This window comes from Canis lupus, chromosome 10 (assembly GCF_011100685.1).
Source record: "Canis lupus familiaris isolate Mischka breed German Shepherd chromosome 10, alternate assembly UU_Cfam_GSD_1.0, whole genome shotgun sequence".
NCBI classification, from domain to species: domain Eukaryota; kingdom Metazoa; phylum Chordata; class Mammalia; order Carnivora; family Canidae; genus Canis; species Canis lupus.
Genome location: NC_049231.1, coordinates 49013739 through 49035995, shown reverse-complemented (window position 1 = coordinate 49035995; position 22257 = coordinate 49013739). Strand labels below are relative to the sequence as shown.

Sequence of the window (22257 nt, the reverse complement as noted above, 5' to 3'; positions counted from 1 at the left end):
TAAGTATTACAGGACTCTGTAGGGGGTTAAGTGTAGAGAGATCCTGGAACCTCAGCTGCTGGTGGACAAATTCAAAGGGTAGGTGCATGCAAAGGGACCTCTGACCATTCCCAGTCCTTCCATATCCCTTTCTAGACCCTACCTTGCTCCATTTAAATGATAATAAAAGTTTTCAGGGATCTTCTAAGATTTCCCTATACAGAAGTCCTGATATAGAGATAGGCCTTCAGGCAGCATATATCAACGTGTACCCTAGCCCCGCTCAGGGTGAGACTCAGTAGGGGCCTCAGCAATGCCCATGGGCTCCGCCCAGAGCATCAGTATCTGGACTAACAGAGCTTGGCTTTGGCCGTGTAACAATCTCCCCCAAGGGATTCTGGGGCCAACAATGAATACCAGTCCCTGAACCTTACCTGTTCAAAAACAGTGCAGGCCGATCTCACAGGGTCAGCAGGATGGGATAATTTCGAGAAACCTTTTCAGTGAGGCTCTCTGGGAAATCGGAAACAGAAACACTAGCATGCCATTCCTGGCCAAGTGACACTACCCAACGGAAAAGAAACATTTTGGAGATGATTTAAAACTGGCTTCTTTGGGTCCTGTATAATAACCAAATCTAGAAAGACTCTCTTCAGGGCCAGTCCCATGGTAGGTTTAGAGGACACAAAAATAACTGGAGAGACTAAACATTCACTGAGTTCTTGCTGAGGGCAGGCATTGGTCTGTGCGTTTTCCATGTAGTAGTAACCTTTCATCTCCCCCAAAACCCTTTTTGTTAGAGGTAGATACGTTTACCATCACTCATTCCTTACAGAGGAAGAAACAGAAACACGGGTCAAATAGCTCTCTAAAGATCACAATGGTTGGTGGCAGATGCAGGAATCAAACCCAAGGGGTTGGAGCACCTGGGTGGCTCAGTGGTTGAGCGTCTGCCTTCAGCTCAGGGCGTGATCCCGGGGTCCTGGGATCAAGTCCCACATCAGACTCCTCAGAGGGATCCTGCTTCTCCCTCTGCCTCTGTCTCTGTCTCTGTGTCTCTCATGAATAGATAAATTAAATATTTTTTTAAAAATTAAAAAAAAAAAAACCCAAGGAGTTTGGCTTCAGAGCTCTGCCCTTAAGCACTGGGCTGACCCATGTCTCAGAGAATGACAGTCATTACCACTGCATTATGAGTGGCTCCTCTACAAGATCAAGCATGGGAGTGACACAAACCAAAAGATGGCTTTGGGGTAGTGTTACAGGGGAGAGCAGAGCTCAGTATATACACTAGTGAGGTGACCACACAGCCAACTCCAGACTGAGCGGGAGCAGCCAGCTGTCGCGTGCTTGCTCCACGTACCCTCTCTGCCATCCTCCACGTTCCCACCATCTGTCCTAAGCGCAAAGCAGCTCCATCCAGTGTACACGGGGCCTCTGCCTCTAATAAGTCCCAATACGTCTCACTTACCCCACTATGCTTATAAATCTGGTTTAAGGAATTACAAAGGTCTACTGTAAAATTTCAGGCCATCTCTGCGTACGAAGTCTTGATACATTAATGACCCAGAGCCCTCCCCGGCCCACAAGTTCTATTCTACTCCTGTTTCTCCAAGCATGGTCCAATTCTCTCCGGGACCGCATGTTACAAATAAGGATTCCTAGCGCCTGTCCTAAACTCCAGAATGAAAAGCTCTGAAGGTGGCAGGCAGATCTATATTTTTAGCACCCTCCCCTAGTGATTCTGATGCACACTCAAGTCAGAGCAGCATTATATATCTCATTGCTGGAAAATGAGCGGCAGCAAGAGTGTTTAATGGCATTCGGCTTTTAGTACAAGCCAGATCTTTCCGTCTCTCTGTAATGAGCTTTCTCTAAAACAACCCCCTTTGTCATCACAACTGATACGTCTCTCATTATCTGGAGAATAATTATCTCAGCCTGGCTATTAAACATTCTAGAATCCACCTGAGTTTTCTAAACTTTCTCGTTCTCCTGTGTTTCCCAGGTGTGGCCCCCATAAAGGCTGATGAGTTTAAGAGGCACCTGAGATGAAAGTCCTTCCTTTTTATGTTAAAAGGCTATTTGTTTATTTTAATGTGAAGGAAGAAATGTTGTAACTACAGCATCCCAACTGATGCTTTCATGAATACTGGGGCTTAAGTGGCAAATAAGAGAATCAATGTTTAAAAATTGTAAGTACATAATAGCACAGATGGTACTCAGATAAAAGTCTTAAATTTGGGAAATTTCATCCTAGCCTGGTCCTTGCTGATGGGGAACCCCAGTTTCAACCATGCTTCTTTATCTCCCCAAGCCTCACCACAGGCATCCCCTGCCTTTATTCCAGGGGTGTCTGTTTGTGTCCACAGAAAGCTGTCTCCTCTTAGAAGTACCTCTTTTTTTTTTTTTTTTAAGATTGTATTTATTTACTGATGAGAGACACAGAGAGGGAGGCAGAAACATAGGCAGAGGGAGAAGCAGTCTCCCCGTGGGGAGCCCGATGTGGGACTCGATCCCAGGACCCCGGGATCACAACCTGAGCCAAAGGCAGACACTCAACCATTGAGCCACCCAGGCATCCCTGCAAATATCTCTTTAAATGTTACCCACCATCTCATGCCCAATTTATGCCTCTTTCCAGGAACGCTCCAGTTTCTTCCAGCCCTTTTTGAATTCATGTAACATCCTTATGGTCCCACTCATTTAGAGCCTAACTGCTACTTGAGTGTCTACATGTATCTATTTAGTGGCACTTCCCTAATGAAATGGAAGGCCCCTGAGAGTCACCCAATCTCTTTTACCTCTGGGCTGCCTAGAGTGCTAAACTTCCCTGCTTGGGTCTGAGCACGAAACAGGAACTGGGTGAGTACCCGTGAATTCATGGGGCAGTTGAATGAAACGGTCCGCATCAATGAGAGAAGCAGCTGCTCCAGGCCCTCTGCATCTCCTTACTTCAGGCCAGATTTCTCAGCCACACCCGAGAAAGGGTATCTCTTCACCCCTGCCAGGTAAAAAGCACAGAGCCCCTGAGCCTGGGAAATGCTGCCCAAAGGTATGATTCTGTGGGTGTCCCCTCAGTGACAGGAATGGGAAAGGTGATTTCTGTCAGCCCAAGTGAACCTGTCCATTTCCAAGGGCCAGTCACCTCTGCGGATGCATCGCCACCCCCATCCCCAATTCCCCTGCCCCCTACCTCCACCCCCACCTCCATCCCCCAGCATCTTTTAGTGAAACCAACACTAGGTGAGCAAATAGAACCAGCTCCACTACTCAATTCATCTTGTGACTTTGGCCTCTTTGTAGTTCCAAGTTGTTCTTTTTTGTTTTGTTTTGTTTTGTTTAAATCTAATACCTGCTGTACCTAATTCACACTTGCTATGAGACAAAAGAGAAATGATTTTGAAAGCACTTTAAATTACTGTGTACAATGAAAACCTCAGGGACACAGCACATGAATCTGCAGGGAACAGACTGGGAGGGCCAGGGGGGCCCAGTTCTCATCCCCCTGGCAAGCCATGGGCAATAGGAGGTGTGGGCTCTACTTCCAGTCCCCTCATGCTTGCATGTGACCTTGGGTACCCACTTGGCTTCTCTGACACTCAATGTCCTTGTCTCTAAAACATGCCTCTGCACTAGGTGATCCAGGCTAGGGCCAAGTCCAACATGAATCTGAGCACCTTAGAGAATAATGACAAGGCAAGGCCGGTGCCCACAGCATGCTTCACTCCAAGTGCTCAAAAGTGGGGATGGTGCCCTAATGCATGCAGGGTCTGGGCAGGCCCCAGCAAAGCATCACCAGAGACACATAGACACCTCTCCCTCCAACCAAGATACGTTCTGTGGCTAGAGCCACCTTACTGTTCATCCCATCTGCTCTCTCTGCCCCACTCTATCTTCCTCATCTGCATACGTGGTAAAGGCCCCGTGGTCTCTCTACTATACCCGTGTTTTTTTTCTGTCCTCTTCCTGTTCTAAAACAACTTAAAAACCACAATTTTTAGTGTTAAGGTCTGGCCCTGAAACTGGTCATCCCTTAAGCTCCCCCTCAGAGAGGCACTACTTTTCCTGAGTCAAAGAGCCTATATATGGAAAGGAAATGAGGAGTGAGTGGGAACTCCAGTGGTGGGGGGCCAGTAGAAGGAAGGGGCATCGATGAATGGAATGGGGTGCAATGGCACTGTGTTCTTTGGAATTCCATAATTCTGCTCCCCAAAGTGTAAGCCACAAATCTCCCAGGGCTGTACTCGGTATGGTTAGTTGAGGCTTCCCTGTAAGCCCCGTAACCATGGTTTTGGGGCAGACTACATCACAGTGTGAGCATAACGAGAGGAGACTTTTTCCTATTTTTGTCTAAAACTCCATTTCCTTTTACAAAATATGTAAGGTGACATGCCAACGTGGTTCATACGCGACCTCTGACCCTAGGACAATCATGAAGTGGTCTGTTTTCAATAATTATAAGGGGATTCCTCTATGTTTCTCCATGAGGACCAGATACCTCTTTTCATGTAGAGCGAAGAAACCTGAAAACATATGTACCCAGGGCCACACCTGCTCTTGTTGGAAACACGTAGCAAATCAGAAAACACCGAAATCCATTTCCTAATTTAACACCTTCCTTTCAAAAAGAGCTAAAAGAAGGGTGGTTCTCCCTGCTTCTTTGGGTGCCAAGGTTTAGCGCCTTTGGTTTACAGTACTTGGACAAGGAAGGCCCATTCCCAAGTCCCTAATATTTTGACAGTGTCATCAATTAAGTCAATGTCAGACTTAGCGGTAGTATCTCATTGCACAGTATCCTGAAAATCAAAACAGGGAAATCGAATAACTTGAAGTAGGATTCAAGGCACCGACCGACTTCCAGTTTCTTGCAAGCAGCACCATTTTTAAAACACAACACTCATTCTGGATGCATGGGCGATGCATGGGGGCAAAACCAGCTTGGCTTATGTTGCTGGGACCCTGCAGGAGGGATCCTAGAGAGGAACACGTTTTTCTCCCCGTATGTCAGAAGATGAGCTAACCACCGTGCAACAGAATCGACGAAGCAAGCTAGCTTCCTCCCGGAGGGAAAAATAAAGCAGCTCCCTCGCTCCGCTGCTGCGCAGGACAAAGCCAGGACGTGCAAGGAGCCTTCAGTCCAGGGCTCCACGTGCCTCTCCAAGGACGGAGGAACCCACCCACACACAATCACACACGCAGCCAGCCCACCACGCGCCTGCGGAAGGCGCCGGCTCCTCCGCCAACCTTGGGCACCAGGGCCGGGGGCTCTCGCAGCTTGCAAGCTCCCGGGAGCGCCCATTGTCTGAAGGGGGCTAGAGGGCCTTACTCTCTCTGCAAGTCTGGTCTCCGTGGCTCCAGTGCCTACTTCTCAACTACGACGAAATGGAGTATGCTTCCCCAAGGCAGCTGAGACACATCACACACACACACACACACACGCACGCACACACACAGCCCAGATGGCAAGAAGTCTCGGCGCCCCGTGACCAGTGCCAAGGCCGTGGGCGCATCCCCGCGGCCCCCCGAGCTGGGCTCCTGGCCCGGGAGGCGCCCGGACTCACCCAGTCCTCGAAGTGCCGGCTCCCGTTCTGCAGCAGCTCCTCGAACTGGATGGTGCAGTTGGCCACGAAGTCGTCGTAGCCGATGGGGGCATCGTGGAAGACGGCCAGCTCGATCTTGCGCCCGTTGCACACATCGGTGACGAACTCGTCGTGCCAGGCCGGGCTGTTGGTCTTCTGCTTGGTGGCCGTCTGGCCGATGCGCGAGTCGTCCACGTTGAGGGCGATGTAGGGGTCGAGGAGGAAAGTCTGCGGCCGGGGTCCCACCGCATGGCGCAGCGACCAGGCTGTGGGCTTCAAGCTCACGGCCTCGCAGATTTTGATCTTAAGGAGGCCATTGAACACTACCATGGTCGGGGCGGGCAGCGGGGGCCGGGGTCCCTCCGTCCGCCCCGAGGGCAGGAGTGAAGAGCCGACGCCCCGGCGCTCGCAGGGTCCCCTGCGCCCCACCCCGCTCTCCCCCTACACCTGGGAGCGCTGCGCCCGGGCGCGGGCGGTCCTCGGCGGGAGCATGTATTTCCTCGCCGGGTTCCTAACGGAAAGCAGGGAGGGGGGGAGAGCCGGGGGACGTCCGCGTGCGGAGCGAGCCTCTCCCCCCCGCCCCCCGCAGCGCCTCCCGGAGGGGACCGAGCTGCCGGCCGCGCTGCGCGCCGCGGGGGCTGTGGCGCCGCCTCGCTGGCTCCCGGCTCGGGCTGCGGGGACGCGGGCGCCGCGCCCGGCGCTCACCTACCTTTCCGAAACATAATCCCCGGGAAATTTCGACTCCGGGAGGGGGAGGGGGGCGTGGGACGGGGCGGGGACGAGAGCCGGGGGCGCAGATTTCAACCCGGATCCTCTTCGCACACCCAGCGCCTGCCTCTGGCCGCGCGGGGCGGGGGGTGGGTCGAGGGATGTTCAGTCTATCCGGAGGGATGCATGTCGAGAGGAAATGGTCCTCCTCGGAGCCAGTTTTTTTTTTAAGAATCCACAAGCCGCACGGCCGGCGCGGCCGCCTCCTCCGGGGCGAGGCGAGGCGAGGCGAGGCGAGGCGAAGCGGCGATCGGGAGGCGCCGGGAGCCCGGAACCTCAGCCCCGCGCGGGCTCGGGCTCGGGCTCGGGGTCGGGCTCGGGGTCGGGGTCGGGGTCGGGACGGCCGCCGCGCGGGCTGGGGCGCAGGCCGGCACCGGGCGGTGCGCAGCGCGGCGGCGGCGGCGGCGGCGGCGGCGGCGGCGGCGGCGGCGGGGCCGGGACTGCGACTCGGCGCGGCCCCACCTCCCGGGCGCCGGCGCCCGCCCGCCGCGCTCCCCGCGTCCCCGCTCTCGGCTGCCGCTCGCTCGCCGCCCGCCCGCGCTCCCCCGCGGTCTCCTCTCCCTCCGTCGGTGTGCGAGCCAGTCTCCCTCCCTCTAATGCAGGAAATGCGCAAAAGACGTCAGTGTGTGTGTGTGTGTGTGTGTGTGTGTGTGTGTGTGCACGCGCGCGCGCTCCTGTGTTTGGGGAAATAGAAAGTTTTGCCTGTTGGGGGAGCAATACGGGAAAAGTGAGCCGAGGAGAGGCCGCCGCGGAGAGGGCGAGCCGGCCGGGTGGCGGCGGCGGGCGGGGGCCGGGCGGGGGCCGGGGGGCGGGCGCCGCGGGGGGGGGGGCGGCTGCGGGCTGCGGACGCCGGGTCTGCGCTCCCCGCCCCGAGGCCGGCGGCCCGCGCATCTCCCCGGGGCTCCGCGACCGAGCCCGGCTGCCGGGCTGCAGACCCCGGGGGCGGGGGGCGGGGGGCGGCCTGCGGAGGAGACCCGGGAGCCCCCCGGCCCCGGGCTGGGGCGTGCTGGCCCGTCGGTGCGTCCCGCGGGCCCGGGGCGCTCGGCTCCCCCGCGGCGGGGGAGGGGAGGCGGGGAGGGTCGTCCCCCTGCTTGGGGGGCGGGGGCGCCGTCGCCCCGGGGGGACCCGTCCTGGACCCGTCCTGGACTTGCCGGGCCGCGGGAACTTGTTGACAAGTGAAAGCTTGGGAGAGGACCTCGGCTGCGTCCGCGTTTGTTTATGTTCCACGAAGTGACTGCAGATTCACCCTGGAGCCCGTCCGGGCCCCTTTCGGGGGACGCGGCTCCGAGGGGCGCGCTGCCGGCGGCCGCCCGAGCTGGGGGGGGGGGGGGGCGCGCCCTGCGGGGGGCGAGCGGCCGCGGCCGCGCTAGTTTCCTCCGTAACCTTTAAACTCTCGCTGGCAGCCGCGGCGGCCGGTCACGTGAGGCGAGCCCGGGGCTGCCGGGGAAGAATTTCCTCCGCGGGGAGCCGGGGCCGGGGTAGGCGGCCGGGCGGGGGACGGCCCCGCGCGGGGGCCGCGGACGAGCGCCCGGAGGCCCTGGGCGCGGCCCTGGCTGCGGCCGCCGCGGGGCCGGGCGCGGGGAGGTGGAGCGCGCGGGGCCGGGCGCTGCGAGGGTGCGAGCCTCGGCCCCCCGTGCGCCCGGCCCACGGAGCGCTTACTTATCTGGCGCGGCCCTGAGCGTGGGCCAGAATGTAAAACCCATCCCTCCATTGCATTTTTCTCAGCGGAAAAGGTTATCGTTGCCTGTGGCTTAAAGGTTTAAAAAGAGGATTAAAGGCGAGGAAGGAGGCCGGCCCCCGAAGCAGCTGGGTACCCAGCGCGGCACACGGTCGCAGAAATGATCAGGGAGCCCCAAGGTGATCCTCTCCCAGTGCCCTCCCCGATGCTGTCGTCTCCCGCCGCCTGCCGCCTGCCCCGTAGGATGGGGCAGCTGGGGAGGCAGTGCTAAAATGCAGTCTTGAGGACAGCAGAGCTCTTCTGCGCTTAAAAAGTCGGGATGTGGGACGCCTAGGTGGGCTCAGTTGTTGGGCATCCGCCTTTGGCTCAGGTCGTGATCCCAGGTTCGGGGGATCCAGTCCCACATGGGACTCCCTGCGTGGAGCTTGCTCCTCCCTCTGCCTGTGTCTCTGCCTCTCTCTCTCTCCCTCTGTGTGTCTCTCATGAATAAATAAATAAAATCTTTAAAAAAAAAAAAGTCAGGATATGAAAGTTATGCCTTACGTGGTCACTCCCACCAGCAGATGTATTTTAAAATCTGTTGGCTGGACAAAGTGCAAGGGTGTACATTGCGCTGCTGTTTAATTTTTATATTTTTGATCATCAGAATTTTTTCCATGATTCTTTCTCAACTTGTTTCCTCCTTCAAGGGGCATGTGATGGAAGGCAGTGGCAAGTAGGGCTAGATCTTCTGAAAATTCATTTGGGAAGTAGAGCCAGTCATAGAGCTGAAGTACTTGGCAGAGAGGCAAAATTTAAAGGTTACTAATAAGCACAGTAATCAAAATGAGTAATACCTTAATGCAATATTTTTAAGAACCTAAATTAATATAAAAGTGGATGAGCATATCCAAAATGTAAATAATTCTAAATGTTGCATTAAAATATCATTTGTTACTGAGTTGATGGGTGCCCCTGAAATGCAATACCTGAGATGATGAGTGCTCCATTTGCTTCCCCCCTAGCCCCAGTCCTGTTGAGGAGTCTAGAGAGACAAGGATTTCATGAATTTAGGGATCCATGAGTGTTTCATACCTTCTCTGTACTCTTTGTCTCTGAGATTATCATGCAAACGGAGAAGTACGCAGTATTGAAAAACATTGGCCAAATCCTTCCTCTTCAATGTATTACACAGGAGATAAGTTTAGAATTAAGGGCATGCTGAACTTGAACTTTTGGCGTGATAATCATATTCCACTCCTCCCCAGACAAGACTTCCCAGATATACATAAATAAATACGGTCTATTTGCCATCTCAGTGATTAGGCATTCTTAAAACCAATAACCTACAAACTTCTAATAGCACTTCCCTGTGACCTGGGTATGGTTGGCAGGCTGTCACACCATGTGAATAATCAAGCTGCGATTCTCAGATGTGACCAACACCAGGGTGGCCTCCTTTTTTGTGTGTGTTTTAACCACTTTTTAAGTTTTTATTTCAATTCCAGTTAGTTAACATACAGTGTAATTTTAGTTTCGGGTGTACAATATAGTGATTCCACACTTCTGTACAACACTGGATGCTCATCACAACAAGTGCATGCCTTTTAATTACAAGTCTGAAAAGGAGGTGGGGGGGGGAGGTTGAATGACCTGGCCAAACAAACTGCCTGTGTTGTACTGAATATTTAAATATAAAGGGAAAATGCTGGTATAAACATTCCTAACCTCTTGCTCTTATTACATCCTTATTTCTGAATAAATCTCTGACCTTCTTACTCTCAAAGTTGGCAGAATATAAATCTGTATGCTCCAGGATCACCATGGAGACGCAGGATGTGAGCTTCTTTAAGGAAAACCCTTAAATTTACCTGAAGGGGAGGATTGGGGAGGGGAGGTGTCTAAAATAACCCTTTGCTCCAGATTCACGTGAAAAGAAAAACAAGCCCTTATAGGTGGGAAAGTTTAGAAAGCAAAATTCCAATCAATAATTATTGCCTACTCTATTCTTCTCTAGGCCCCTGTATGCAGTCCTGGAAGATAGGACAGAGATTGGCATTGGTATTGAGTAAGATGCCCTTTGGATTCCAACTATGGCCTAGTTATTTTGTGATCTTTGGGAGAGGGAAAGGAAGAACGATGATTTCAGAATTTAACAAAGGTGACCAAGAAAGTGCTTTGAAAATCAAGCTGGTGGGGAAAAAGATCGATTGCACTAGAGACCTCGGGGCCACAGGGTAAGTGCTACACTAGAGAGAGCACAAAGGCAGGCTCACCCCTTGCCCGAGGAAGGCATGGCCCCAGCAGGCCTAGACTTTTCAGTAGGCAAAGAGGAGAGGGAAGGGTGCTGGAGGCAATGAGAACAGAGTATGCAGAGCCCAAGTAGGTCAGAGCACAGCTGACTGGGATGAGTAGCCATCAGGTGGGCCTGGCAGGCAGTAAGAGGAGGTGCAGTAGGTTGCATGGCATAAAGACTCTGTGGAGCCTATAAATGAGTTGAAATTTTTCCTTCAGAGACACTGATCATTCTCAGGTGGGGAATAGCATAACCAGAGTTAATACCTTAAAAAAGTAATCGTGCAGGGATAGATATATTTATCTTTTGCAATTTCCCCCCAGAAGACACCTTGGGATGTTAGAGAGATAGAAGATCCACGTCTTAAGATGATCTACTCTAATAAAAAAAGACAGCCTGTGGGTATTGTTTGGATGGGTTAAAGGAAGCAGAGAGGGGATGCTAGAACCTCAGACTAGCATATCAATATTCACGTCTTTGTTGCTGTGCTAGTGGTTGCCATTTATAGAATGTTAATGGCTTCTGCTTAAGGTCGGCCTGGTCAGGGACCGTCATCCATTCCACACATGCTACGAGGAACAGAATTCAACCACCTGGGCCATCTGATGGCATATGCAGCCATGCAATGACACAGGAAACCTTCCAGAGTTCTGTTGGCCCTGCCTGGCCTAGCCCCACCCGAGTTCCAGCCCCATTCCCAACCCCACGGTAGGTCCTTCCTCTTGTTGTGGGTCTATGTCTGGCCTGCCATGTCTTCTTATTTTGGCCCTGTCTCTGCTTTGAACTCTGTTGCAGTGACCCAGAGACCAAGCTTCACTCAGAATCTGCAAAGAGATGGAGGGATCAGAGGTAAGCCCATAGAGCTTAAAGGCAGATGCAGGCAGGAGGTGGCCTGCTGCTCCTCCTTCCTCAGTTCCTTTGACCCTGGATCCCACTCCCTCAGGCATTGTCTGGAAAGTAACATCATGTACCACATCTTTGGCGGTGATGTTGGGCTGCATTTTGGGACATTTTTTTTTTCTTAAAGATTTTATTTACTTATTTCTTTAGAGAGCGCACGAGCAGGGGGAAGGGCAGAGGGAGAGGGACAAGCAGAATCCTTGCTGTGTGGGGAGACTGATACAGGACTTGGTCTGAGGACCCTGAGATCACCACCTGAGCCAAAGTCAACCCACTGAGTCACCCAGGTGCCCTGCATCTTGGGACTTTTAAGTATATAAATTAATCCATGGGCCTTGCTATGTACCTGTTATGTTCTCAATCCTGGGGCAGGTGCTCTAGGGAGGACAAATAGATAAACTGATGATTCCTATTCCAGCAGGTGAACTAGGAAGATCAATTCAGACATTTATTTAGCAGTTGGTATTGAGTCCCACATCATTTGGAACACTGGAGAAGCAAAGATGATGACACACAGTGACCCTTTATTAGTCGGAACGGGCCACGTCATACTGCTGTAATAAATAGTCCCAAATCCCATGGTCTTAAAATAACAGGTTTCTCCTCACGCTGCTCTAAGTCCATGGCAGGTTGGCTGGGAGCTCTGCTCTGCGTTGGTATCATTCTCCCTCCTGCATGATAAGTCACTATCTGGAACTTAGGTGGTCATAGGCGGCAAGCAAAAGAACCTCTCAAGGGTCTTATCCAGGCACCTAACTAGTCCACTGGATGTGCTCAGTGACACTCACTTTTGCTCACTGGTTGTTAGCTAGAACCAGTCATGTGGCCTCTCACCCCCAACCACTTCAGGACTGGGAAGTTCTCCTGTGTGCAGGGGTGAGGAGACTGGGCTATCTGGTGAAGAACAGTGAACAACACCATAGACCCTGTCCTCAAATATCAGGGGCAGAAAGATGACGCAAGGCAGCACACAGTAAATGATAGGTAAAAGCACAGTCAGAAAGTGCTACAGAAATTTAGAGGTGGGGACGCCTGGGTGGCTCGGTGGTTGAGCATCTGCCTTCGGCTCAGGGCAGATCCCGGGGTCCTGGGATAGAGTCCCACATCAGGCTCCCCGCAGGGAGCCTGCTTCTCCCTCTGCCTATGTCTCTGCCTCTCTCTGTGTCTCCCATGAATAAATAAACAAAATCTTAAAAAAAAAGAAGAAGAAGAAGAAAAAGAAATTTAGAGGTAACAACAATCACAATCAGAGGGAAACTGGGGATCCCTGGATGGCGCAGCGGTTTGGTGCCTGCCTTTGGCCCAGGGCGCGATCCTGGAGACCTGGGATTGAATCCCACGTCGGGCTCCAGGTGCATGGAGCCTGCTTCTCCCTCTGCCTATGTCTCTGCCTCTCTCTCTCTCTCTCTCTCTCTCTCTCTCTCTCTCTCTGTGACTATTATAAATAAATAAAAATTAAAAAAAAAAAAAGAGGGAAACTGTTTGATCCCCCTTGGCCCTGGGCCACTGGCATGCAAAAGACTGGAGATGTCACAGAGAATCCAGCCTGTATCAGAACCAGCAGCCACCTCAGGCCCTCTCCCCTTCTCTCAGAACAGAACATTTCATCTCACAGGACCTAGAGGTTCTACGGGCGACTTCAGAACCAAATCCACAGCAAGGGGGCATTTGGACACAATAGAACTAATACTTATTTGTTACATGCTGCAAGATTTTGGAGATCACCTGTGTGATTCTTGATATTCTTTTTTCTTATTAAATTCCTCTATGAAATGAGGAAACTGAGACCTAGAGAAGTTAATGGACTTGCCACACAAGGGAATTTTTCACAATAACCAAAGAAGGAATTAATTAGAGGTCTCAAATCAACTCTTAGGCTTCCTAGTTGGAGTTTACTGGTTTTCCTACACTGTCACATTAGAACCAATGAAATGTCATTTAATGATAAGAATTCCAATTATACTTTAAGGCCTTGGAAACAAAATTTCTGTAAATCAAAGGTCCATGATGTTTTAATAATTGGTTCCAAACTTAACTGGCCTTAACACAATAGGATTTAAGAGATTTATTATAACTCTTGGTGGACTATGATATTCACAGAGTTCTTTCTTAGGTTTTGGGGATACGTGTAAACACAGTCCTTAAAACTAAAGGACTCGATTCTTCCTCAACTTCTCTATCCTTGAGTCTTGTCTCCTAACACCAATTAGATACATCTTTGGTATATAGTTTTATGATACCTGCACCAAGTGCAAACAGCTGTTTCTGTGCACTCTGGTGGCTAATTCATCATTTAGCAGAAGAATTGATCTTACTGTTCAGTGAAACCATTTTTTTTATTTTTAATTTTAAGTAGGCTCCACGCACATTGTGGGGCTCAAACCCACGACCTGGTGAGCAAGAGTCACTTGCTTAGCTATTGAACCAGCCAGGCGCCTCCCCGCCACCACCACCACCACTTTTTTATCTGACTGTTCAAATTAGGTTATATATCTCTAATCCATTCTGAACATTTGGTCAATCCATTTCTACTTCTAATTTCCCTTTAAAGAGTAAGGAGCGAAGTCTCCAGGGCAGGGAATATTGCCTTCTTGTCACCGATGACAATCATTTAGGTGTAACAGATGTACAATCTGAACTAGTTAAACCCACAGGTTTTGTTGCAACCGAGATATGATGCATCCTTCTCTCTTCTTCTTCTTCTTTTTTTTTAAGATCTTATTTATTTGTTCAAGAGAGATACACAGAGAGAGAGAGAGAGAGAGAGAGATGCAGAGACACAGGCAGAGGGAGAAGCAGGCTCCCTGGGGGGAGCCTGATGTGAGACTCAATCCCAGGACCCTGGGATCACAACCTAAGCCAAAGGCAGACACTCAACCACTGAGCCACCCAGATGCCCAAATCTTCTCTCTTTTAAGGCCTAACCCCTCCCTGTCCCAATCCTTATTCCTCTATCTGAAACTATAGATCCTCCTCCCTGAACCCTCCCAACCACTTCCCCTTGCTTCTCCTCATAGTCTTGACCTCTGCCTGAACTAGTGTTTTGTTTTGTTTTGTATTTATTTGGGACCTGTCTTAATTGTACCACTTCCCCAAAAGGTCTTTAAGTTTGGAGGTGCAGTATGACTCATCTGGGTACTTACTCTCCAGGATCTCCAGGATCTCGGACATACTGGGTACAGCCCTCTCTATAAATACTTGTCACAAGGATGACACTCTGAAATAAGAAGAGTGTCACAAATCTTGTTCGCCTCTCTCTTGCTTGTACAGATGAGCGCCTTGGCAACGATTGGCTCGCTCCACTGCGCCGCAACCGAGGACGGAGTGATAAGGTGATTTAGTCCCTGGGCCCGTGGGCAGCCCGGCGGCCGCACCTCCCGGCCCAGGGCCTCCGCGAGCCGACGGCGCCCTCTGGCGAATGCGAGGCCGCCCAGCCGGGCTCCCAAAGCTGGAAGCACTGGGATTCCTTGACCAGCTAAAGGGATAGTCTGGGGGCAGACCACAGGGCATGGGACCAGTGGCCTTAACCACATGCCCATCATGAACAGGAGACAAACGCAGCCAGCGAGCACCTGCCCTATGAAAACACCATGCTGAATCTTAAAAAGAATTTTTTTTTTTAACAACTAAGCTTCTCAAAATGAATTCTGTTCCTATCACTGCATCAGGACAATAGGCCATCCATTTGCCGGTTAAATCCATGCTGAGTTCAGGAAGAACAATGAAGGAGAAGCAGTCCAGGTTTCAGAGAAGTTAGAACTTGAAGGTAAAGGAATGTTGTTACCTCCCGACGGGCCCCAGGGACACACCCCACCTTTTTCCTGACGTCAAACTGCAGGTGAGCTCCTGAAGCTGAGGTGAGGGCTGTGAGAGAGAGCCAAGGAACCCTACTGTCCCCCCCCAGAATGGGCAATATTGGGAGTGGGAGAGAATTGCCCCCCCCCCCCCCCCCCCCCCCGGCTGCTCCTCTCATTCCAGCAGATAACCCAGTTTCATTTTCTGACAAAACACTGAACCATCAGCCCAGGGCTCCCGTGACTTTCTGCCACCTAACCCAACAAACACTTAGGAAGGAAGAAAGGACAAGCATCCTTCCTCTATCCCACCAGTTGTCACGGCAGAGGGTCCCTCCAGTCCAAGGCCCTGCCTGTGTCCTGGACCTGTGACCCAGCCTGACTTCTCGGGGACTCTGCTGCTGGCCACCTCTCATTCTCTCCCTCAGCCCCCCCTCAACCCCGCCATTCTTCCCCATCCCATTAGACTCACCCATCCTAAAAACCATCTCACACTCTGCCTCACCTCACATTGCTCTTGGCCACCTCTCAAACCTCTTCTCCTCCCCAAACTTAAGAGTTATATATGCTTCCTGTCTCCTCTTCTTACTCTCCATCCCACCTAAGCCTGAGCACAGATGCTGGGGCTCTCCGAGACACCTCTTGTTGAGGGAACCAATTGTCTCCACCCCGCCAAGCTTATCTGTGGAGTCCACAGCGTACTTAACCACTCTTTTGGTACCACCTGATACTGTTCCCTCCTTGAAATGCTCTCTTCCCTTGGTTTCCATGACGTCTGAGCTCTCCAAAGTTTTCTGCCTGCCTCCTTGACTTTTCTCTTCCAGTTTTTTCTCCTCTACTTGGTCTTTCCCATCTCTTAAATGCATCATTATTTTTCAGTTACACTGCAGAATGTTAAGACATTTAATGCAAAAGTTGTCTCGGTGACCTTAGGTGCAGTGAACTTTGAAAGGAGGACAGATCACTGTGGCATGGAGTGGTAAGAGAAGCCCTCAAGAAGGGAGCGAGATGGAAATTGGAAATAGAATGGTGATAGAATATCAGAGGCAGGATTGCCCATGAAATGCACAGCAGGGAAAATCTATCAGGTGACTATTAAGCATCTTTTTTGCTAGGTATGTCATAAAATAAAGACACGAGTCCCTAGACTAAATTTTAGTTAACATTCCATTAAATAGCAATTGATAGAGCTGGAAAGGGTAGAAAAAGGGGAAGAGATGCGCAAGGGCTTCCTGGAGGGGGCAGGGCTTGTGGGCTATTCTGCTCTGTATAAATTAGGGTAGGCTAACCGTTCCAACAGGTATGCTCACAGTGTATAAAAGCTCAAACACAATAGATGTTTATTTCTTACTCACCTAACAGTACTGAATGAGTGAACAGGTCAAAAGGGTGGCCCTGTCTCTCCAGGCTTCCACAGTCACTCTGGGGGCTGAAGCCAATGGAACCATCCACAAAGAGAAAAGATCATGGAACGGCCTGGAGCACGGAGCCTGGAAGGTTGTTAATGGGTGAAGTCACCTACATTCCACTGGCTATGACTTAGTCATATGGCCATACATACCTGCAAGGGAGGTTGGGAAACATAGTCTATTAGAGAACCAAGAAGAAGAGGTGAGCAGAGAGCAGCAGCTCCCACTAGGTCCTTCCCTCCTTTGCTGGAGATCAGGATGCTCCCCTTGGGTTAACCAAGAGTAGAAATTTGATCCCTTCTCTGTTTTCCTTATTCTTTTCCCACTTGATGTATGAAAAAGAGCTATGAGGACCCTGCAGCTGTGAGAAAAGATGCAGGTGCAGGTGTGGGCCAAGAGAAGGGTGATGAGCAGGAGAAAGAGAGCAGTTTTGAGCTACAGGTGTCCGGAGAGGATGCTCTTCCAGCACCTCCCCCCTGCCCATTACAATGCCAGGTTGCTCTCAGGTTTGGTGCAGGTGTGATATGGCAAGAGACAACACCTATTGTTCCCTGGGAGAAGGGTCCATTCTCAACCCACAAATGAACTTGGTCAAGGTCCTTCCCCCAGATGACCTTGGAAGGTGGAGTGAGTCACAAGGCAGAGACTTCAAATGTAAAAATATTCTGTACTCTGAACTTTTTAGGGAGATTTTATATCCATTCTCCCTTTATTGCTCCCTTCTCAACCACAAGTTCAGGGCAAGTATCATTATTCCCATTTTACCTATGGGGTAACTGAGAAGAAAAAGCAACTCAGAGAAGGTGGAGGACTCAAGTGCACACAGGAGCAGAGCCCAAAGCAGGCCCTGGTTTCCTAGAAGGAGCTTTCCTATGATGACTAACGTTACCAACCTTTTCTGTGTAAAGGTCAAGGCTTAGTGGGTTGAATGTTCTGTTCTGGAATTTTCTGGGGAAAATGACCCTCCAAGGATGCCTCATGGTCTTGCAAGACACAGGCTGCTGCTCCAGCTCATGGGCTGCATGGAGACATGGGCTCCAACGTGCAAGTCATTCTATCCACTCTCTGCCCAGGACTGTGAGGGTGCATTCACATCATGGTGGAACAGGCAAGGTACTGGCTGCACAGAGAGGAAATAGGGTATTCAGAACCCCACCTTTGAAACTTACACCTACTAGGGCACCCTGCTTTTGGAGAAGGTACTAACATCACCCTCCTCTGGGTTAGGATAGATGTCTCTCAAGTTCTTATTTCACTGAAGGATTTTGTTTTTCTAAAAATGCTTTATTTATTCATGAGAGAAACAGAGAGAGGCAGAGACATAGGCAGAGACAGAAGCAAGCTCCCCACAGGGAGCCCAATGAAGGACTCGATCCCAGGACCCCAGGATCAGGACCTGAGCCGAAGGCAGATGCTCAACCACTGAGCCACCCAGGCATCCCTGTAGGATTTTATTTTGAAAGTCAGTCTCTCTCCACTTCTCCTTCCTCCCTTCTCCTGTCATCTCTTTCTTGGAACCTGTTGCACCACTGGTTAATCTCTGGCATGGAAAGCTTCTTCTGGATTGCTTTATTCCTACAAATGCCAATGCAGGTTCCTGTTCTTTGAAGCGTAGACACCAAGCCTGAGCGCTTTCTCCTGGGACCCAAGATTTCTCAAACAGCTGGGAGGAAAGGTAGAGAAGCCCTGCCTACGGCTAGTCCTGTTAAACTCTAGGATGTGCCAACTCAGGGCCCTGCACTTTGGGAGGGACCCTGGTGTCTTGGGGGTTAGGGAAAAGAGGAGAAAAGATGCTTTTCTTCTCACTCCCTGAGAACTGTGGCAGATTTTTTTCCATCAGTGGATGCTGTGCCCTGTTATTCCCTCTGCCAGGACTCCGTGGCCCATCCAGGGGTGGGGTGTCGCAGCTTAGCTGGCATTTCTTCCAAGAGACTCCTCTGAGCCCCCATTAGCCCTGAATACATGTCACTGTCAATGTAGGTCGTTGGCTTCCCCTTGCTTAAACTTTAGGGTCCTCCCTTGCTCCTTGCAAAAGCCTTTAGCTAATTTTATATTCTTTTTCCTAAAGAGGGCTTATAGAAGTTGTTTAAGTTTTGGGCCACGTGAAACCTGGGTCTACTTGTGGTCTTTCCCATTACTCTGTGAACTCCCTGATTCAGGGCTGTGTGTCCAATTCCCTGGGGTACTCTAGAGCATAGCTGAGGCTCTCAATGGATAGGTGTTAAATGAAAGAACAAAAGGAAGAAAGGCTCTTTAGCCGGTGCTTAGAAGACCAGTAGTTCTCATTAAGAAGCTTCAGCACTGTCACCTGGGCAGTTGGAATGGGCTGGCAAGTGGCTGTCAATTCAGCACAGCACAACAGGGATAAGGGTGGGAGGGTGGGGGTGGCATCCAGCCTGGAAGGTCAGGGACTTCATTTATAGAATCTTGGGCATATCACCTGCCTCTCAAATGGTTTATTCAACTGTAACAAGGAGTTTGTAACAACTCCTCTCCAGAATAACAATAAATATTGTATTACAGATAGGTACAGTACCTGGCACTGAGTCCCTCTCAGGAAATTTCTTTCTATATTGACTCCCTAAAGAATATTTCATTTTTAATCCTTTTTCTATCACTGACAGTTCTCCCAAAGCTACTTATAGCCTTTTAACCAGGTAGTTCCTGAACAACAAGGTTTGGGTGAAGGATCCAAGCTCACAAAAGAATTTGAGCTGGGCCCAGCATCCCAATAAGAATGACCCTGAGGGGCGCCTGGGGTGGCTGTCAGTTAAGCATATGACTCTTGATTTTGGCTCAAGTCATGATCTCAGGGTTGTGAAATTGAGCTTCAGGTTGGGCTCAGTGCTGGGCATGAAACCTGCTTAAGATTCTTTCTCTCCCTCTGCCCCTCTACCCACCCCCTCATTCTAAAAGAGAAAGAAAGAAAGAGAGAGAGAAAGAGAAAAAGAGAGAAGAAAAACAAGAAAAGAAAGAAAGAAAGAAAGAAAGAAAGAAAGAAAGAAAGAAAGAAAGAAAGAAAGAAAGAAAGAAAGAAAGAAAGAAAGAAGGAAAGGGAAGGGAAGGGAAGGGAAGGGAAGGGAAGGGAAGGGAAGGGAAAAAAGAAAAGAGAAAAGAATGGCCCTGGAAACAGGTCTGGGGTATCCCCCTATATACTACTCCTTCCTACAAGTCAGGAACTTGAATAAAAATATAAATAATAAGGAAACAAATCACATGGCTAACTAGCTTCCCTTTGCAGCCAGGTTGAGTTTTCCAGTCCTTTAACCCAACTGGAACCCGAATTTATGTATACTTGTCAGTGGCTATAAAGTAGTAATTATTTCTCTCTGTCTCACAGAGAAGAAACTAAAACTGAAATGGCATCGAGCCACATGGCAGGCAAGCAGCAAAGCCAGAAATGCAGGCTGGGTCCATGGTCTCACCACCTTACACGCAGCTTCCTGTCCCCTGTCCCTCAGTGTAGGATTGACACACACACTACTCAGTTCAAGTTCCCGCTCTGACTCCCTCATCTCGTGGGAACAAGTGTATGTGCCAATGCAAGAAACAACCTTGCCAACACAACATGCAGAGTGTCGTTGTGGTTTTTCTCTAACGAGAATTGAGAAGTGGTAAATGTTTCTCACGTTTTTCCTCTGGTGACGTCCACACATTCTGCGTTTGCCTGTGCCCAAGCCTGAAAAATCAACAGCAAAGTGGGTGGAGCTTGCAGAAGGCAGGATGGAGGGGGAGGGGCATTTAACAATTTATTACAATACAAGTTCCGCTATTCCTTTCTTAAAATAGTAATAGTAGTAGTGGTAATAATAACAACAATAATAATCCTAATAATAGCTAACGACCATTAAATTGAGAACTATGTGCCAGGCATTAATTTTAACAACTTTTCTTTTATCATCAAAACAACTCAGTGGAACAATATTACCATATATCTCCAGTTCTAAGATACGCTTCTCTAAAAAAATGAAATAAAATCACATTTTAACATCTTATAATCCAAGATAAGTTCTGTGTCACACTATAATTGCTGGCAAGGTTTTTAAAAATCTCTTACTAGTACATAAAATTGGGGTGCATTTTACAGATGGTGAGATGGAAAACTAAGCAGTGTATCCAGGGTCCCACCACTCATATGTAGCACAGCCTGGATTCAGACACAAGTGTTCGAGATCCAGGGCCCACCCATTTATTTGCTTGTTTGTTTTGCAGTCTCTGGCATCCTGTATACATCTTCCCTAACAGCCCTATGTCTGTCCACCAGGAGCTGGGATCATGCCGACGGCACACTTTATAAAATAGCATATGTATGTTTTTAATACATACAGATTTTAACTTGCACATATAACTATGATTCTATTCTGTCTTACAGAAAACTCTGAATTTAGAAACTGCCTTGAGAAAAAGAGGCCAAATTAAACCTGGCTGGGTAGGCTTGCGGTGAGAAAGGCAGGCAGCAAAGAGTTCCCAAAAGAAAATACACTCTTATGGTTGCTTCATACTTTTTTTGGCCTTAAGTTACTTTCACATTCTGGCCTCAGTTTCTCCAACTGTAAAATGAGGGGCCTGCTTCCACTCCAAACCACTTCCAAACTCTTTGATGGTGCATCTTTAACATTTTAAACATTTGAACATGCATCTTCAATAGACGTATCCTTTTTATTTACAAAGAGTAAAATGTATGTATATGTATGTGTATAGTTCTATGAATTTTAACACATGTATAGATGTGTACAACCACCACCCCAATAAGAATAGATCAGTTCTATTACCGGCTCTGAATTCCCTTGTTTAGCTCTGGTAGTAAAATTGCCCCCATCCCTAACCTCTAGCAACTACTGATTAGGTCTTCATCTCTATTGTGTTGCCTTTTCCAGAATATTATGTAAATGGAACCTTACATATGTAACCTTCTGAGACTGGTTGCTTTCACTTGGCAGAATGTCTTTGAGCTTCATCCATGTTGTTGAGTGTATTGATAATGTGCTCCTTTGTATCACTGAGTAGTGATCCCCTGAAAGGGTATACTATGTTTTTCTTAGCCATTCACTTATTAAAGGGCATTTAGGATATTCCCAGTTTTTTTTTGTGATTATGAATAAAGGTGCTATAAAGATTTGTGTATAGGTTTTTGTGTGAACATAAGTTTTCAATTCTTAACAGTAATTATCTAGGAATGGGATCTGTTGGATTATACAGTAAATATATACTTAACTTCATAAGAAACTGCCATAGCTCCCATCTGCCACCTACAATGACAACAAAAATTTAAAAAGACAAGAAAAAAAAAAAAAAACCAACATTGTCAAACTGTTTCCGGAGTGTACCATTGTGCGTTCCCACACATATGGCAGCATATGATGGTTCCAGTTGGTCTGCATCCCCACCAACATTTCGGCTGCTGTTTTAGTCATTCTAATAGGTATTTTGTTGTGGTTTTAACTTGCACTTTCATAAGGACTAATGATGCTGAGCATCTTTTCATGTGCTAATCAACGATATCTACATCTTTTTGGGTGAAGTGTATTCAGATCTTTTGCCTATTTTTTAAACTCTTATTGTTTTGAAGTTTATTTCTGTATTCTGGATACAAGTCCTTTGTTGGATATGTAATTTGTTAATATTTGCTCCAAGTTTGTAATTCTTCTAACAATGTCTTTTGCAAGAAAACAGTTTCAATTTTAATTTTATGGGTCAGTTTTTTAATTTCTGAGAACCCTTTGCCCAACTCAGGGTCACAATTTTTTTCTCCTATGATTTTTAAAATAAAATCTATACTCTTGATTTTACATGTAGATCTATGATCCATTTGAGGCTAATTTTTCTATAAAATACATTGATGTATAGGTTGAAGTCCAATTTTTTTTGCATA

The 22257-nt window shown here is 49.1% G+C and overlaps 1 protein-coding gene and 1 long non-coding RNA gene across 4 annotated transcripts in view; both read right to left on the bottom strand.

Annotated features, from left to right (window-relative positions):
• PRKCE (protein kinase C epsilon) overlaps positions 1–6187 on the bottom strand; it is a 487576-nt gene extending 481389 nt beyond the window's left edge. Inside the window, exon 1 of one of the 3 annotated variants that reach the window (XM_038551200.1) lies at positions 5544–6187. In XM_038551200.1, coding sequence (XP_038407128.1) covers positions 5544–5891 — 348 coding nt within the window. In that variant the 5' untranslated portion in view covers positions 5892–6187. The remainder of the gene's footprint in view (positions 1–5543) is intronic. The other 2 variants (XM_038551202.1, XM_038551201.1) reach the window with 2 other exon arrangements.
• Positions 6188–8669: 2482 nt separating this feature from the next.
• Positions 8670–21938, bottom strand: LOC119876732. Its single transcript, XR_005365862.1, has 4 exons — positions 20015–21938; positions 17279–17505; positions 16332–16537; positions 8670–11106 (listed from the first exon to the last, which is right to left on the bottom strand). It is a non-coding gene; the product is annotated as an uncharacterized LOC119876732 (long non-coding RNA).
• Between the last annotated feature and the right edge of the window lie 319 nt (positions 21939–22257).